The sequence below is a fragment of the Engystomops pustulosus genome, chromosome 8, assembly GCF_040894005.1.
Source record: "Engystomops pustulosus chromosome 8, aEngPut4.maternal, whole genome shotgun sequence".
Lineage (NCBI taxonomy): Eukaryota > Metazoa > Chordata > Amphibia > Anura > Leptodactylidae > Engystomops > Engystomops pustulosus.
Window position 1 is genome coordinate 18,946,122 of NC_092418.1, and position 17,760 is coordinate 18,963,881.

The 17,760-nt window shown below is 44.7% G+C and overlaps 2 protein-coding genes across 2 annotated transcripts in view; both read right to left on the reverse strand.

Annotated features, from left to right (window-relative positions):
* RPS2 (ribosomal protein S2) overlaps nucleotides 1-17,760 on the reverse strand; it is a 53,001-nt gene that overhangs the window by 30,628 nt on the left and 4,613 nt on the right. The gene's annotated exons all lie outside the window — the stretch shown is intronic.
* LOC140076033 (NADPH oxidase organizer 1-like) lies at nucleotides 1,025-13,058 on the reverse strand. Its single transcript, XM_072122561.1, has 8 exons — nucleotides 12,867-13,058; nucleotides 12,505-12,585; nucleotides 9,894-9,969; nucleotides 4,865-5,042; nucleotides 4,537-4,739; nucleotides 4,338-4,448; nucleotides 3,146-3,263; nucleotides 1,025-2,858 (listed from the first exon to the last, which is right to left on the reverse strand). The coding sequence occupies exons 1-8, from the start codon at nucleotides 12,924-12,926 to the stop codon at nucleotides 2,273-2,275; spliced, it is 1,413 nt and encodes a 470-aa protein (XP_071978662.1). The 5' UTR covers nucleotides 12,927-13,058; the 3' UTR covers nucleotides 1,025-2,272.

Sequence of the window (17,760 nt, forward strand, 5' to 3'; positions counted from 1 at the left end):
ATGCATGTAACTCTGTAACTGTTCTGTCCTATGTATGGTAGATATGTATACAAAGGCAGCTTAGATACAGGCAGGTCCACCACCAGGGCAGTACTGGCAATATATTGCAATTAGGGTCCCGGTCTGAAAAAGTCTTAAGAAAGTAGCATTGAGTTTTTTTGGGACTTTTCACTGCTAAAACGTCACACAGGACTATTACCACCACTTCACTATTCTGGTATAAACATAGAACTGCTGTGCAAAGCTAGATTCATGACATCGCCATCGTCTCTCCACTCCCCTGCTGCCGTAGGTTCATTTTGTGACTTTTTAAAAAATAAATCCAAGACCGCAAGTAGAGAATAAGAACATTTATTAAACACCAAAGCCACTTTAATGCATATTAAAGATTATCGTGGGAAAATGGTACATCCCTTCCAAATCTGATTCCATGTGGTATTTATCCATCGAGAAATACAATTATGTGTGTTTCCTCATTCCTTCTCACAAATCTGAAAGTCAGTAGAGCCTCCTATAATAACCATGGGACAGGAGGTGTGAGCACTTCTACACCGCCTTACATGTGTTTATCTATGACCACACCTGAATGGCATCAGGAGAACAAAAAATCCCAAGGCATAGTGAGGACATGAGAACTCACCATCATATATTACTAGAATAGGGACCATAGATAGGGACCATGCATTGTTATGGGGGGCCATGCGCCTAAAGCTTCCATGTGAATCTGCCAGTGCATATAGCTCCATATATGTCTCCTTGGGTGCAATACCAGCTGCACATAGTGATTGCTCTGAGCAGCCCTCGTGGTCGACATTAGTAGCCATAATTGGAGTGAGAATATGAGAAATCATAAAATTGGTAGGTGTTGTAGTTTCATATTTATAAATGTGGATATATATATATATATTTTTTTATTTATTTTTTTTTATTATTATTATTATTATTTTTTTTTTATTTTTATTATTATTATTTTTTTTTTATTTTTTTAAATAAAAATTACAGTGAAGCTTAGTCAGCCTTCAATCGTTACTTTCCGATCATCTGTCAGCAGGTATTACCGTATAAAACAGCTAGTGTTGGGTATTAACCCTGGAGAGATGTGTAATTAGATCTCTGTCTTTGTTGTTAGTGGCAGCAGGACTGTGATATGTAGAGTTATTCTCCAGGATTATATTGGGTGGTGTCCTCACACTGCTGTGCTTGTTTAATTGAACTGTTCCACTGCATATACCTGCTGCTCTATATGTGTTGCAGCAGTGGCGTAACTAGAAGCTGATGGGCCCCAGTGCAAAGTCTGTGCCAGGCCCCCGACTATTATGTATGTTTTATAGTAATAGTCTTCTCATATGGGAAAGTGACACCATAAGGGCCCCCTAAACCTCTTGGGCCCAGGTGCGATCGCAACCTCTGCACCCCCTAAAGTTACACCCCTGTGTTGCAGTATCCAGCCAGAATCCTGCTACAGCTCAGCAGTGTAATGATATATCCCTAAGCAAAGGGGAGGGTCTGTGAAGCAGCTATGCACAGAGCACAGCAGTGTGAGGATCCAGCCCAGTGCTACACTTCTGGAATATAAATCCATATGTCACAATCCTGCTGCTACTAACAACATACAGAAAGGTCTGATTACACATATCCCCAGGGACACTATATATTACTTGCTGTACATTTTCAGGGTCAGCATTGCGGACACACTCTCCTTACATTGTATGTTGTAATTAGATTCAATGAATTAATTCAGTGCAGTATGAAAGCTCTACCAGCAGGTGACCCAGAAGAGGTGAGTAAGAAGTAGTCATTCTATACTTGTCATGAATAGGAATCCTCTGCCGGGAAATGAGTCTTGTGTAAGAGCCATGTGCCCTGTGTATAATGTCCGTGCCTATGACGCTAACCTTCAATTATAGAATTCCCTCACCTCAGTGGGCAGCAGGTATCTATGACCTGATATTTCTCACTTCTCTGTTTGTGTATGTAAGTTCTCTCTGACCCCGTTATTAATCCACTTACGGATCAGAGAAATCCTCAGAGGGTTCACATGACATGGCGGTAAAGGGGGAGACAGTGACCTGTGTACCCCCTATAGCTTTACATGACCTGCTTTATTTTTAGGTAGACTATGGCTGTCATGTTTGTATGGATGCTGTAGGCGTTATATTTACTTAGGCATTGCCATTATGGCACATTCGCATAGTTATGTAGGGCGTCACTCTTGTAGAGGTTTTTCTGTCCTTGAACAGTCTTCTTTCAAGGTATCGTCATGTGTACATAATCAGACCCTTCCCTGCTGAACGGCCTTCTTGGTTATGGTGGTGCATCTAGCCTGGATCTCCTGCAATGTCGGTCTTTGTGGCACAGGCGGTGGTATGTAGTCGCCATCATCTAAGGAAACCAATGTTTTTGGTGACAGATGCTCCTCAAATCCAGAATCTTTTCTTAGTTTTTCTTCCACATGATCACTTTTCCCCACGCAATCATGGTGGTAGACCTCCACCTGGACTACTGTTTGGTTCCCAGTCATGGAAGCAGACGTGGGGTCCTTGGCATCTTGTGTTTCCCAATTCACATAGAAATTTCTTTGTCGGCTTGTCTTCACAAATGTCTGCTCAGATGCGTCTGATAAGTTGTTTATACCATTCATTGATATTGATTTTATCCTTTCTAGTCTACCTTTATGCACTCTAACTCTATTCGTGGTCTCGTGGGGGTTGGAGCCTGTATCTAAATTGCTGTCGAGCTTGGAGAGGTTGGGGGAAGAGCCAGATAACGTATGGTCCAAGGTGGTCTGCAGCTTCTGGTGTGGGTTTTTATATGGCTTGAGGAACATGGCCGGGACATATCCAAATCTTCCATTGTAGCTGGAAAAGAAATGAACCAGAAGATCATTATGAGTGAAGTTGGTGACCTTGGCATGCCTGGCTAGGCCAGAAGTTTCAGGTGTGGGAAGTAACATGAAAATGTCCCCTCCTCTGACCACTGTGACCACCTTTCAACAAAACGTCCAGCCACGTCCCAATCCTTGGCAAAAAATGAGGGCTGGAGAGAGGGAAGTATTATTACTTTTCAAGCCCAGTGTTTCTAAAGTTATACTGGAAAATCCCTTACAGTAACCTCACCAGTTACAGAAGAAAAGTCAAGCATTTACCAGATTAACCACCATCCAGTTTCAGATCTCTCGATCACCTCGACCACAACGCCCATTGTGAGTGATATTTCATCAGCTTGCTGAGCCTCGTAGCCTTTCTCTGCATAGTAATATGTTCCTGGAAAATGGAAGGGAGTAAACTGTATTATTAAATATAATATTTGCATGAATACATTTGAAGGGTGGAGGGAATATTATTTATGAGACCAGAGGTATGAAATACTAACCTCTTTATCCAGCATCCTGAAATAATCCGCACACTGCCCTATATTACAAAGGATCCTGAAATAACCCCCCCCCACACACACACACACACACCACCCTACCTTACTAAGGTTACTGATATAACCCCCCCCCAGACTGCCCTGCCTACTAAGGTTACTAATATAACCCCCAGACTGCTCTACCTTACAAAGGATCCTGATATAATCCCCTTCACCACCCTACCTTACTAAGGTTACTAATATAACCCCCCCAGACTGCCCTGCCTACTAAGGATCCTGATATAACCCCCCCACACACACACACACCACCCTACCTTACAAAGGATCCTGATATAATCCCCTACACTGCCCTACCTTACTAAGATTACTAATATAACCCCCCCAGACTGCTCTACTTTACAAAGGATCCTGACATAATCCCCTACACTGCCCTACCTTACTAAGGTTACTGATATAATCCCCCTACACCACCCTACCTTACTAAGGTTACTGATATAATCCCCCTACACCACCCTACCTTACTAAGATTACTGATATAACCCCCCAGACTGCTCTACCTTACAAAGGATCCTGATGTAATCCCCTACACTGCCCTAACTACGAAGGATCCCGACATAAACCCCAGATCCGGTTCTAAGCCTTTTCACTATACTAGGCCTTACATTTACAATGCCCTAGATCACCAGGGATATTGACAAATAACTCATAGACCACACAAGATACATAAAATAACACATTGTTGCCCCACTAGGGATACAGACAATAACCCTTCACAGTCCTAGACCACCAGGTGTACAGATAATAATTCTTTCACTGTTCTGGACCACCATAGATGCTGACACCTTTTACTTTGATTGCACATAATCATGAGGGCTGCAGATGGTATCCTCTTCAGATAGTGCCATGTAATTGCCCCGGTTGACGCCGTTAAGATAGAACCATAGGGTTCCATTATGTCCATGACCAACCTTTATAGAACGATTTCCTCCTTGAGTTATCGTTTAAGTTATCTGCTTTTCTCAGATAAGGAGCTGGAAACCAGGCCACACATCTCTCCTCATTTTCCACCAACCACCAGCCTTGAAGAAAGCACCACAAGCATAAACTTATGTACTACCATTACATTTTCATCCTTTATCATCATTCCCTGTATGATCTAGAACCTACCAGAAGGATCTTTGATCAGGACACCAATGCTTTGATTCTTCTGGACCTTGAATGACTTGTTCTTGGTGTCTTTGGTCTCAAACTCATCAATGCAGATGTAGGTCTCAGATATGATGGGCTGTGTAGTGGTGGGCTGTGGTGACCTGGGTGGATCCGTGATGTCTTTTTGCTTCTGGTCATTTTCTGATGGCGTTATCACAATACTGTCAAGAAGAGAAAGTCATGACTTGGTTTCAGCCATGTGTGAGGGATCGGTGGAGGAAGAAATATCTCAAAGATCGTTGGGCCTATACGTTATCTTATAGACGGAGCCCAAGGCTATACACACCTGTTGTCAGGGAAGGAGGGGTTAAGGTCCTGCTTGTCTGGAGAGAAAAACTGTATAACCTCTTGACATTGGGAGATTTTCGAGTCAATTTGCAGAAGTTCTTTGGAATAAGCTTCTAGTAGACGGAGCCTTTCCAAGTAGCGATTGGAAAATTTACTGCGGAACAACAATGGAGCATCTGGAAGAGGAAAGAACAGTAAAATAAGGGTCAATGTTGAACAAGTTAAAGTGATGGTCTCTACAACACAGTGGGGGGTATTTATCAAACTGTTGGTGACAGAATTATGGTGTAATTTGCACCAAAAAGACCCCCCAAATTCCCATCTGTAACCCTACATATATGAAGTAAACATAACAGACAATAAAAGCAATGGAAGAAGTGGTGAAATGGCCATCCAGCATCAGGATACACAAAGACTATTGATGCCCAAAAAAGATATAGTACCATTAAAACCTTAAAAGTAATTGCTGGCTAGGATAAAAAGCTGTCAGGACACAAGACATGGCAGCTTGCTGTGTGTGGGGGAAAGGGAGGATTAAGACTGCCACGGGCCCAGCGCTGTATGAATTTTATAACCCCTACAAAGTATGGAATCAATTCCTACATATGGTTCTAGAAGCTTCTTTGGGAATGAAGGATGCTCCCTTCTGCCTGCTTTCAATTTGCAGTTTCAGGACCTTCAAATTTCTTCAAAAGGTTCTTGTGTACTTGTAAAATTTGGTGGGTGGTTTTGTGGCCCAGGGCCCCCCTGAAGCCTTGGGGCCGAACCGCCTATATTATAATCCAATGGGCGGGGGTGTAGTCACAGATGGGTCAGAACGCCCATGCTGACCCCTGACCACTGCTGGCTATGATAGAAAGGTGTCTGGACACACAGGACATGGCAGCTCGCTGTGTATGGGGGGTGTAGTCACAGAGGGGTCAAAGCACCCATGCTGACCCCTGGCCACTGCTGGCTATGATAGAAAGGTGTCAGGGCACAGGACATGGCAGCTCGCTGTGTATGGGAGGTGTAGTCACAGAGGGGTCAGAGCGCCCATGCTGACCCCTGACCACTGCTGGCTATGATAGAAATGTGTCAGGACACACAGGACATGGCAGCTCGCTGTGTATGGGGGGGGGTGTAGTCACAGAGGGATCAGAGCGCCCATGCTGACCCCTGACCACTGCTGGCTATGATAGAGAGGTGTCAGGACACACAGGACATGGCAGCTTGCTGTGTATGGGGGGTGTAGTCACAGAGGGGTCAAAGCACCCATGCTGACCCCTGACCACTGCTGGCTATGATAGAAAGGTGTCAGGACACACGGGACATGGCAGCTCGCTGTGTATGGGGGATGTAGTCAGAGGGGTAGGAGCGCCCATGCTGACCCCTGACCACTGCTGGCTATGATAGAAAGGTGTCAGGACACACAGGACATGGCAGCTCGCTGTGTATGGGGGGGTGTAGTCACAGAGGGATCAGAGCGCCCATGCTGACCCCTGACCACTGCTGGCTATGATAGAGAGGTGTCAGGACACACAGGACATGGCAGCTTGCTGTGTATGGGGGGTGTAGTCACAGAGGGGTCAAAGCACCCATGCTGACCCCTGACCACTGCTGGCTATGATAGAAAGGTGTCAGGACACAGGACATGGCAGCTCGCTGTGTATGGGGGTGTAGTCACAGATGGGTCAGAACGCCCATGCTGACCACTGCTGGCTATGATAGAAAGGTGTCAGGACACACAGTACATGGCAGCTCGCTGTGCATGGGGGGTGTAGTCACAGAGAGGTCAGAGCGCCCATGCTGCCCCCTGACCACTGCTGGCTATGATAGAAAGGTATCAGGACACACAGGACATGACAGCTCGCTGTGTATGGGGAGTGTAGTCACAGAGGGGTCAGAGCGCCCATGCTGACCCCTGACCACTGCTGGCTATGATAGAAAGGTGTCAGGACAAACAGGACATGGCAGCTCGCTGTGTATGGGGGGTGTAATCACAGAAGGGTCAGAGCACCCATGCTGACCCCTGACCACTGCTGGCTATGATAGAAAGGTGTCAGGACACACAGGACATGGCAGCTCGCTGTGTATGGGGGGTGTAGTCACAGAGGGGTCAGAGCACCCATGCTGACCCCTGACCACTGCTGGCTATGATAGAAAGGTGTCAGGACACAGGACATGGCAGCTCGCTGTGTATGGGGGGTGTAGTAACAGAGGGGTCAGAGCGCCCATGCTGACCCCTGACCACTGCCGGCTATTATAGAGAGGTGTCAGGACACACAGGACATGGCAGCTCCCTGTGTATGGGGGGTGTAGTCACAGAGGGGTCAGTGCACCCATGCTGACCCCTGACCACTGCTGGCTATTATAGAAAGGTGTCAGGACACACAGGACATGGCAGCTCCCTGTGTATGGGGAGTGTAGTCACAGAGGGGTCAGAGTGCCCATGCTGACCCCTGACCACTGCTGGCTATGATAGAAAGGTATCAGGACACACAGGACATGGCAGCTCCCTGTGTATGGGGGGTGTAGTCACAGAGGGGTCAGAGTGCCCATGCTGACCCCTGACCACTGCTGGCTATGATAGAAAGGTGTCAGGACACACAGGACATGGCAGCTCCCTGTGTATGGGGGGTGTAGTCATAGAGGGGTCAGAGTGCCAATGCGAACCCCTCTCCAGCACAGAAGTGCCTTCAATAGGCACCCTAGTATCATAACTGGACCACGGGGTGAAGATGAAGTAAAGTGATGTGGTCTGAAGGATCACATTTTCTGTTATATATATTACCGTATAATGACCCCGGTTGTGTGTGTGCTTTACATGGGGAAGTGATGGCACTATGGGCAGAAGGCACTGGCAATGTTACTCTTTTTTCGGTAGTGAGTGTTCTGTCTTAAGTCTTGGCATCTTTAAGATTTAATAGAGCAGATACACACCTTCTTGGTAACTATTACACATACACAGGTCTTTTAATTTATAACTTTTGCTTATCAGTTTTGGGACTAATGGACAAAGCTTGGCTCATAAACTCCTAAGATCCTGTTACATTGTTGCATCACATCCATTATCAGACGGAATAAATTCCACACATTAAACAGTTACTATTATTTATCTGACATTTCCTGTACCTCGTAAAAGCCAAAAGCCAGGAATTAAAAAATCACATGCCCATGCTTTCAAGTCGGATCGGAAGAAGTTACTCCCATTGTCCAACTGAAGAGCTCAGGGATTGCCACTTTGGTCACGTACATCAATCGCATTGTCCTATTCAAGCAGGTGGGACTGAGCTGCAATACCAGGCACAGCCACTATACAATGTACAGCTCATTGGGGGTCATTTACTAATGGCCCGATTCGCGTTTTCCCGACGTGTTACCCGAATATTTCCGATTTGCGCCGATTTCCCCGGGATTTTGGTGCACGCGATCGGATTGTGGCGCATCGGCGCCGGCATGCGCGCGACGGAAATCGGGGGGCGTGGCCGAACGAAAACCCGACGTATTCGGAAAAACCGCCGCATTTAAAAACCGAAAATGTGTCGCTTGGGACGCGCTTACCTTCACTATTCCGGCGCGTTCAGATGCTTTTCAGCGCAGCAGCGCCACCTGGTGGACGGCGGAGGAACTACCTTCATAAATCCTGGCCGGACCCGAATCCAGCGCAGAGAACGCGCCGCTGGATCGCGAATGGGCCGGGTAAGTAAATCTGCCCCATTGTTTGGTAACAAGTTGAGAAGCTGCACCAGGGCGTAGGGTGTCGTACCCCTTCTAATAACATATTCATCACTTATCCTAACAAAAGTTGACCAATAAAAATATTTTGGAGAACCCCTTGAACCCAATTTCTATCTGCACTTTGCTGCTTGCAATTCCCACATATAAGAAGATTAATGTCTGTCAAGAGATTGACTTCCCTGCAGTTTCTCTACCTACAGTGATAGGGCTACAAACCATTAGATCCAGGGATGTCTTCTGGTAATCCATAACTATGAGAAGCATCTCCCCGCAGCACACAATCCCCAGATAAACAATTCATGAATATTATGGGCACTATGTACCAAAGACTTGTTGGACCTGTTGAACAATGTTTCTTTTTGCAGAGGTGTAATTATACCTAGTGTCAGGGGTACACCACTTTATGGTTTGTGGTTATACCACCTTTTATATCATGATATATAGTCTGTGATGATCTAACATGCAGGTGAATCCAAGCTGGATTCACCTGCATGTATTATATAAGATTCTACACAGCACATGAGGGCTGTACCTCCATCAGTTCTATGTGCTTCAAATTATACTTTGTGTCTTAAAGGGCTTTTTCAAGCTGAGGACCATTTCTGTTACTGACCATTTCTATCCCCTGCATAGGTTATGAGTATCAGATCACCCCATACCAGTAAGTTCTTCTTCTGGCTTTATATAATTTTAGGTAAGAGGCTGCTTGGGATGCTAGCTGGTCAGTGCTGAGTACAGGTGTTGGACCCTTACCAATTCAGAACTGATGACATATCCTATCAATAGGTTATCAGTATTGAAAATGGTCCCTAACTCAGAAAACCCCTTTAACCCCGTTAATTCTTCATTAATTCCAGCAAAATCTTTGCCAGCTGTAAGTGGAAACATTCTTGATGATACAGTTTAGCTGCACCGATACATTGTAACAGACTACATCTGTATGCGTAGCAGAGTTATGGCAAAACTGTATATTTGTAACAAAACGCATAAGCTTTTCCAACAAAATGCATGTGTTTCTTTGGAGAGTTTTCTCCCACTTGTGTTTTGGATGCATTTAAAAACGTGACAAAATCGCCATGTGGGAATGTGCCCTAAGAGACTTCCTACATCTCCTCTACCGAAAGAGATCAGGAGAAATAGGGATTGGCAGAATAAGATGTATGGCCGGTATAAGGATATTTCCATTTAACATCAGCAAGGAGAGGTGCTAAGATTTTTACATTATACTTGCATATAAGATACAAGAATCAGTCTGACCCTAGTAATCTCTCACATAATCCGTCATACATGGTACATATGTCACATACCCTTTAGTATGGGAAGGATCCTCTCCGCTTTGTTGACCACACCTGCCTCCAATGGAAACTTCCTTGCAAGTAATTTCTAGGTGAACAAAGCAGAGGATGGGGGTTGTAGTTATTACAGTAATTACTGAGATAAGATCACATCTCGCCAGACATAATGGTATGTTGTGTTATAGGGAGCACAGAGAACCCATAGACCCATTGAATGCTCCACAGATCTGTAATAAATGCCTTATGGATCACCTGCACATTACTAAGACATCTATAGACACCTTCCATGACTCCTCAGCACTATGAGGGGAGACTCACAGCTGAGGAGGGGGGGGGGGTCCCACAATCAGAAGATGAAGAATTGGTAGCACTGATAACATTGCCATAAACATGTCTCTTTGTAAACTTGAAAGACAAAAGTATGGAATAATATGGGGGAATTCATCATTACTATTTGTCTTTGCCTTGGTTGTCTATGTTTAATTCCATTTTTGTTTTATCTGAATTCATTAAGTGAGTCTATATATGTTGTTGTATTTGTTTTTTTTTGCTTTGTCTCATAATATTGACTTTTTTTTTGCTTTTTTTGGATGTTCCTTTAAAGGGCACCTACCACCACAAATCTACCTATAAAGGTAGATTGGGTGGTAGGTGGATCAATGGGACGTGAGGATAGCCCTTTTAAGGGCTAATCCTCACATCCCTGCACTTTTTTAATAACTTTTATTAGGTATTTATTCAAATTTACTTATGCGGCTACTGGGGCGTGGAGTAGCCGCATATGAGATTACACGAGGCGGCTACTCCACGCCCCGGTAGCCACTTTACCCCTCCTACTCACCCATCTTCTGAACAAACTACTAGGTCAGTGTCATGTACCAAAAACCAATCACTAATGAAGATAAAACATAGAAATATTTATTGGTATACTCTAAAAACACCTAAAAGGCACTCCCAAAATGTGCCATCCTATCTCTGTAAAAATAAGACAGAGTAATCCTCCTCACTAATGCCTATGTCTGGCAAACACATGGACAAAGTGCAGATAGTATAGGTCAATAATACAACAATGGAAGATAAACATACTAGCTGAATGGAAATGTGAATATTATAAATAAATGTCACCCAAGTCCATGTGTGTAAGGAGGAGAAAACGTCCCCACGCGTATCGCCGCGCTCCTGCGGCACCCATCTTCGGCGCGCAGCTCCGCGCCCTCGTCCGGCGATCCTGCCGTCTGCGCATGCGCAGAAGAGCAGGCCCGCGCCTGTTTCGGAGTAGTGACCGCGCAGGCGCGGGCCTGCTCTTCTGCGCATGCGCAGACGGCAGGATCGCCGGACGAGGGCGCGCAGCTACGCGGAGCTGCGCGCCGAAGATGGGTGAGTAGGAGGGGTAAAGTGGCTACCGGGGCGTGGAGTAGCCGCCTCGTGTAATCTCATATGCGGCTACTCCACGCCCCAGTAGCCGCATAAGTAAATTTGAATAAATACCTAATAAAAGTTATTAAAAAAGTGCAGGGACGTGAGGATTAGCCCTTAAAAGGGCTATCCTCACGTCCCATTGATCCACCTACCACCCAATCTACCTTTATAGGTAGATTTGTGGTGGTAGGTTCCCTTTAAGAAGCACAATTTGGCTGTGGTTTTTGTCCTATTTCTATTCCAGGGGGTGACTGGAGTCATTTTGCACCAAATCGCAAATCATGAATTTAATTCAGTATTTTGAAAACTAGCCTAAGCAAGTTATGAATTTGGCACAAGCAGGGTCTATTTTAAAGTGACTTTGCACTGTCCTATATTCAATTGACGCAATGAAAAGTCGCAAAACAGCATTTGTGCCAAAACAGTTACCAAACATAGACAAAATACCCAATGATAAATCCCCCCCTGTATCTTGGGGGCACTGTGGATATTATCATTATTTATTTTTAGAGCACCATTACTTCCATGGTCCTGGGCATTCAGTAAGATGTGAAACAAGTGGATGGAGGACCCTGTCCATGAGGACTCACAATCTACAAGGGAGGGAAGAAGGAGACACAAGGTGAGGCAGCAGAGCAGTGCAGTTATTGGGCCCCACTTATCAGAAGTAGTGGAACTGGGGCCCGGTCTTCATGATTCTGGCTCCCCCTGCACCGCTCAGGAAGTGTCACCATTGTTTTTGGTGCTCTGTGTTCATACTGCAGAATTGCAGCCCATGTCAGTAATAAATGTGGTATAAAGTCGGACTAAGCAGTAACTCGCCCCTTTAGGCGCGCATTTTTTCTGTTTTGTCAGACACAGAGAAGCCGCCACACAAAACTGGCACAGACATATAAATACATGGACAAGGAGGTTGCATGTTCTTTTCAGTGCAAAGTCAGGTATAAAACTGGCCCAAATGCTTTAATAAATGTGGGCCACTGTGTGTGGCTGTTTTTATGAGGGCACTGTAGTTTTTATTATGGGGAATTGTGGCTGTTATTGTGGGGGCACTCTGGCTGCTTTTGCAGGTACAAGTGGCTTTTTATTTAGGGTATTTAGGGCCTTTTTTAATATATTTCCGTCTCCTGTACATCTATAAATGCTATATAACACAACACAACATATCTTACATAGTGAATAAAACAAAATCAGATAAACTTACTGCGACATCCTTGAAGCTGTCATAGGTCCGATATATAAGAATGTTATTACAGTCCGACCAGAGAATGGAGAACATGTAAAGCTGCAGGAAAAACATAAGGACATAGATGTCAAACATTAGCATCACTACTACGTGTCACCCAAGATCCCCATCTGGAGGACCCAACATCCATAAGTGCTACAGTTGCTCCCTTTATCCTGTGGAGGCGCTGCAGGGAAATCAGACACCTGCTAGTGGGGTTCAAACATGTTATAGTCCATTACTAGGGCTCTGATAATATACTGCTGTATCCTGTATTGTGGGAAATCATGAATGGCTGATCTTCAGAGTGATGAGAGGATGTTACAGGAATGGCCACTTACCTTCTGCTTGTCATTCTGGACCAGACCTACAGCGCTGGCCTCTACAGGGTAACGACTCATATTATCCGTCTGCTATCACCTGCAGAGAAACTGAACGTCTCACCTCTGCAACCTGGAGTTCATATACAGCAGAGGAGGGCTGGATTACCATGAAACAGCCCTAAATACTAACACCCCTTTTGTCTTTTGTCCTTTTCCTCACCTTCCAGCTTCTGGTAACATTCCTCAAAATTGATCCGTAACACCGCCCCCCCCCCCCCCCCCCCCCTCCCAGGAGGAGGCAAATACTTAATCAATATAAAACACCATAAAACATTTACAACTCCTAGCAGAACATGCGATCTTTAGTATGCTGCTTGTTTTTCTTTTATTTAACTGTTTATTGAATAAACAAGACGTCACATCACGTTGCAGACATTGACCAACAGACTGTACAGGGTTATGCACATGGGAGAGTAACACACAACGTATTCCAGGTACCAGGCCTGTACAAAGTGAACTGACTTAACCAAACTACTATAGACTCTGCCTTTTTTTCAGATAGTTGCAGTATCTCACAGACTTTAATAATAATAATTCCTTTATTTATATAGCGCACACAGATTATGTAGCGCTGCACAGATGTTGCCTAATCGGTCCCTGTCCCCAATGGGGCTCACAATTTAATAAACCTACCAGTATGTTTTGGAGTGTGGGAGGAAAGCAGAGAACCCAGAGGAAACCCACGCAAACACGGAGAGAATATACAAACTCTTTGCTGATGTTGACCTGGGTGGGACTAGAACCCAGGTCCCCAGCGCTGCAAGGCTGTAATGCTAACCACTGAGCCACCGTGCTGCCCTATTCTTTGAAGAAGAATCCACTATATGTAGATATAGATTTTGTGGAGCATATTTATCAGGACTTCTGCACCATTTTTGCCCTTTCCTCGGCGGCCGGCCGAGCGGAGAGCACACTCATTGCTGATGGCGACTTTTCATATGTGATAAGTCGCCGGCTGCTTTTTTTTCTACACCAGGCTGGCTGCCCCAATACATCAATTGCATCAAGTGCCTCTTGATGTATGCAGCACGAGCACTCGCGTATGATAAATATGCCCCTGTGTCTGTGACAATAGGCAGGACAGCGAGTATCTATGAGGGGAGTAATTGGTACAGTTGAAGTCGTTCCACACTCCCCAAATACCATTGAATTTATCAGGGCTATTTCTGTGCCTAAATATCAAAGATTCATAGGGGAGCATCTGATTAATATTAGATTTCCACATACTCAGTGTGGGGATATTGGGAGCATTGGGATCATACAATCGCAAGTTCTTAAGTGATTCCTGTAGGAAAAATTATATTTAATCGGGCAAGGTTTCTTCATTTACAGTAGTAGCCCAAGTAGGCGTCCCACCATTTCCAGAAGTGTTCAGTGGAGGGACACACCCAGTACATGCCCCAAAAATCGCCTTCAAGAGAGCCACATAGTGGATGAGCAGGGTGTCCATCCTATTCTGTATAGATGTATTGTAGTGAGATATGCCCGATGTACCATATATACAGTTGCATCACCCTTCCGCATCCTGTCCTCATTCAACTCATCCGGAAGAGTGGGGACGAGTTCCCTCCACTTGCCCAACGCCCTCAGGGGGAATGCTCAACCCTTTGCAATATTAAATGCAATATGAGACCTCTTGAGTTCCCCCATATAAATCTGCCTGTGCAGGAATGTCATTCTTAGAATTTTTTAGGGATAGGAACCGCAGAATGTTGCAGCAGGTGGAGACATTTGGTAAGATTATCATTTTAACTACATTTATTCAGCAGAGATTCCCAAGCCTTATATTTTATCCTAACAAAAGTAAGTAGTGAGTCAGTGATATGTTCTAGTAAGTGTTAGTGTAGTTTAGATATGATTATACCCAGATACTTAAAGGAAGTAACTACCTGTCCTGACATACGGGATGGCCCCTGCCATGGTGTAGCACCAAGGGGCATATAAACTGACTTTTGTCCAGTTCATTTGAAGACCCAAGTAGGAGCCAAATCTATTGATAATGTTGATGGCTCTGGAAGAAGACGGATTGGATAGAAACAGTATCATATCGTCTGCGTATAAGCCCATTCTCTCCTCTCTGGAGCCTATGGACATACCTGTGTATGCAGGATCACTACAGAGTTTAAGTGCTAAGTCTCAGTCAGTGGTGATAGAGGGTAACCCTGCTGGGTACCTCTCTTTAAGGGAAATTCCGGGGAGACTTCCCCATTAATCAGTAAGTTGATTTACAATAGAGGGGAAAATTTAAATTTCTGTTGACAGTCCATGAGGAAAGGTCTCTCAACTTAGTTGAAGGCCTTTACTATATCGAGGGAGGCCAAAGCCCAGTCCTCCTTGTACTGTTGGCGACTTGTGTAACTACATGAACCCGTCTAGTGTTGCCTGTGGTGGAGCTAACAGGCATAAATCCTGATTGATCTGAATGTATGAGTGAAAGTATAACTTTACTCAGCGGCTTATACCTGGTATAGACCTCTTGAGGTAGTGGGGTTTTATTATTGTTTAAGGTTGACATTAGCCTCTTCTATCTCTTCTATGATTATGGGGACCTCTAGACCCTCTACCTGCTCTGCTGCTATATAGTGAGAATCTGGATGTTGCTGATGTTTTTTTCATTAAATCTCAGGTGTTAGATGCGACTTAAAGCTCAAAGCAAAATATCCCATCATTAGTTGTTTAGCAATATTACTTTAAAGGGAATCTGTCAGCACAATTTACCTACCCACAATATCTGCTATGTTATGCAGGGCTATGCCCACAGAGTCCAACAATGCTATGGAGCCAGAGCCCTAAGGTGCCATGATGCTCCCCTTCCCCAAAGCACTTCAGCCTCATTTACATTTTTCTAAAGTTAACTTTGAACCATAAAAACAAAGATGTGTGGGCATAGCACTACATAACTAAGTACTTTAGTACGTTCGGGTCGGTAAATCATGGTAATCAATTTAGTAGGGTCCTTATGGTACAAATCGCCCATTAGTTTTCCCTCTGCCCATTGTAGACTTATCTCAGTCCGGAACTCCTGGCGCCTGCACAGTGATACTATGAAGTCGGCTTATTAAAACCCGGCTGCACTGCGCATGTGCCAAGGGTACGGTTCTTGCACAGTGAAGTTGATGTACTACTCTGGTTTCATTGAATTACTGTGCAGGTGTCAGGAGCACAGAGATGGGTCTGATGCAGCTTATCTATAGGAAAGTATAAAGATTACATTTTTTTCTATAGCGGGTATAGAAACAGTATTCCCAGGCCAATTTGGAACACCCCAATTTTAAAACCCTGTTTGGATCCTGGTTCATTTACCAGCACTGGTCCTGGGTGTTTAAATGTTGCTGGCAAAATTGCAAGCAACATGTAAATTAGTGCGCTGGCGCTAACATACCGGCAGTGCTGCATGCTTCCATTTTGAGGAGGATCGTTGCTCTGTCATGATCCTCCCCAAAATCTCAGGGCAATGCGCCACCAGCAAGCTAGTGCTTTAGAGGGTCTCGCCACTTAAATGCAGCTGGCACTTAGCAACATGTCAAAAGTTAATGCCCGCTGGGGGAGGTCGGGGTTTGGGCTGTATCTGGTGGACTCAAACCTGCAAAATTTGGTACAAACCTGAACTCTGCGGTTTAGGTCCGCTGATCACTAGTGGTTGTTTTATTTTCCTAACCTGACAGGTTCTCTGTAAGGGAAACTGTCATCAGACGTGACTGTATATACTTAGAAAAGTCCTGCCAGGTTCAATTTGGGACCCTAAACCAACTACAGGACCTTCTGGACCTAGGTGGTTTAGGGTCCCAAATAGAACAGTATGAGGGCTGTATGTGGGGCACATCGGACTTACATCTTCAGAATCTATGTCATTGCCTCATCTCGCAATACGGCAAGTGAAGAGAGGATCCCGGCCTCGCTCTGCATGCGCCATACCTTTACTTGCCGCAACACGCAGGGACTGTGGGAACTAGTTTGAGGAAAGTGTAAAGGTTTTTTTGTAAGACGATCGCTGTGTGAGGACACACCCCAGGTACAATCCATGAATATAAATCCATATATCACAGTCCTGTTGCTACTAACAGATCTCTCCAGGGACAATACCTAACATTGTGTGCCATATACAAATGCATGTTCACACCTGCCGACACCCTTTATACATTACTTAGCGCTCTGTGGAGAAGTTCAATGCACAGAATTAAGAGCACAGCAGTGTGAGGACCCCAGTGCACTTGAAGAAGATGCAGTACTGGAATATAAATATAAATGTTGTACACACAGGCATGATTACACACCTCCTCATGCCCCTGCAACAACCAGTGATGTCACAGAGGAATTCAGCATGGAGACATTTCTGAGCACCAGTTATTCAGATAAACTGGATTTTCATGTTGGATTTGGAGAGGGGTGCATCTGTCCTAAAATAATAAAAGCTTTTTTTCCACGAATTTGACTTTTAGCTTTAGTAAATATTTTACCACTAGAGACGTATTTGGATCAGAATTATGCTACAATTTTACATTTTCTCTTTTCTTATGAAGGTCACTTTTATCGCATCATAGGAACTTGATGGAACTAAACTTCTATTTACTATCAGATCTTGTTTTATAGAAAAAATGCAAATCCCCATGGGGCTCACAATCTAATCCTACCAGTATGGTTTTTGGAGTGTGGGAGGAAACCCACGCAAACACAGAGAGAACATACAAACTCTTTGCAGAAGTTGACCTGGATGGGACTTAAACCCAGGACCCCAGCGCTGCAAGGCTGTAATGCTAACCACTGAGCCATCATTCAGTGACGAAGGAAAGCAAACGGCATTCACCGGTATCGGGGACAAAAATCGCTTTATTGCAGAGAAGAGCAGGCCTTT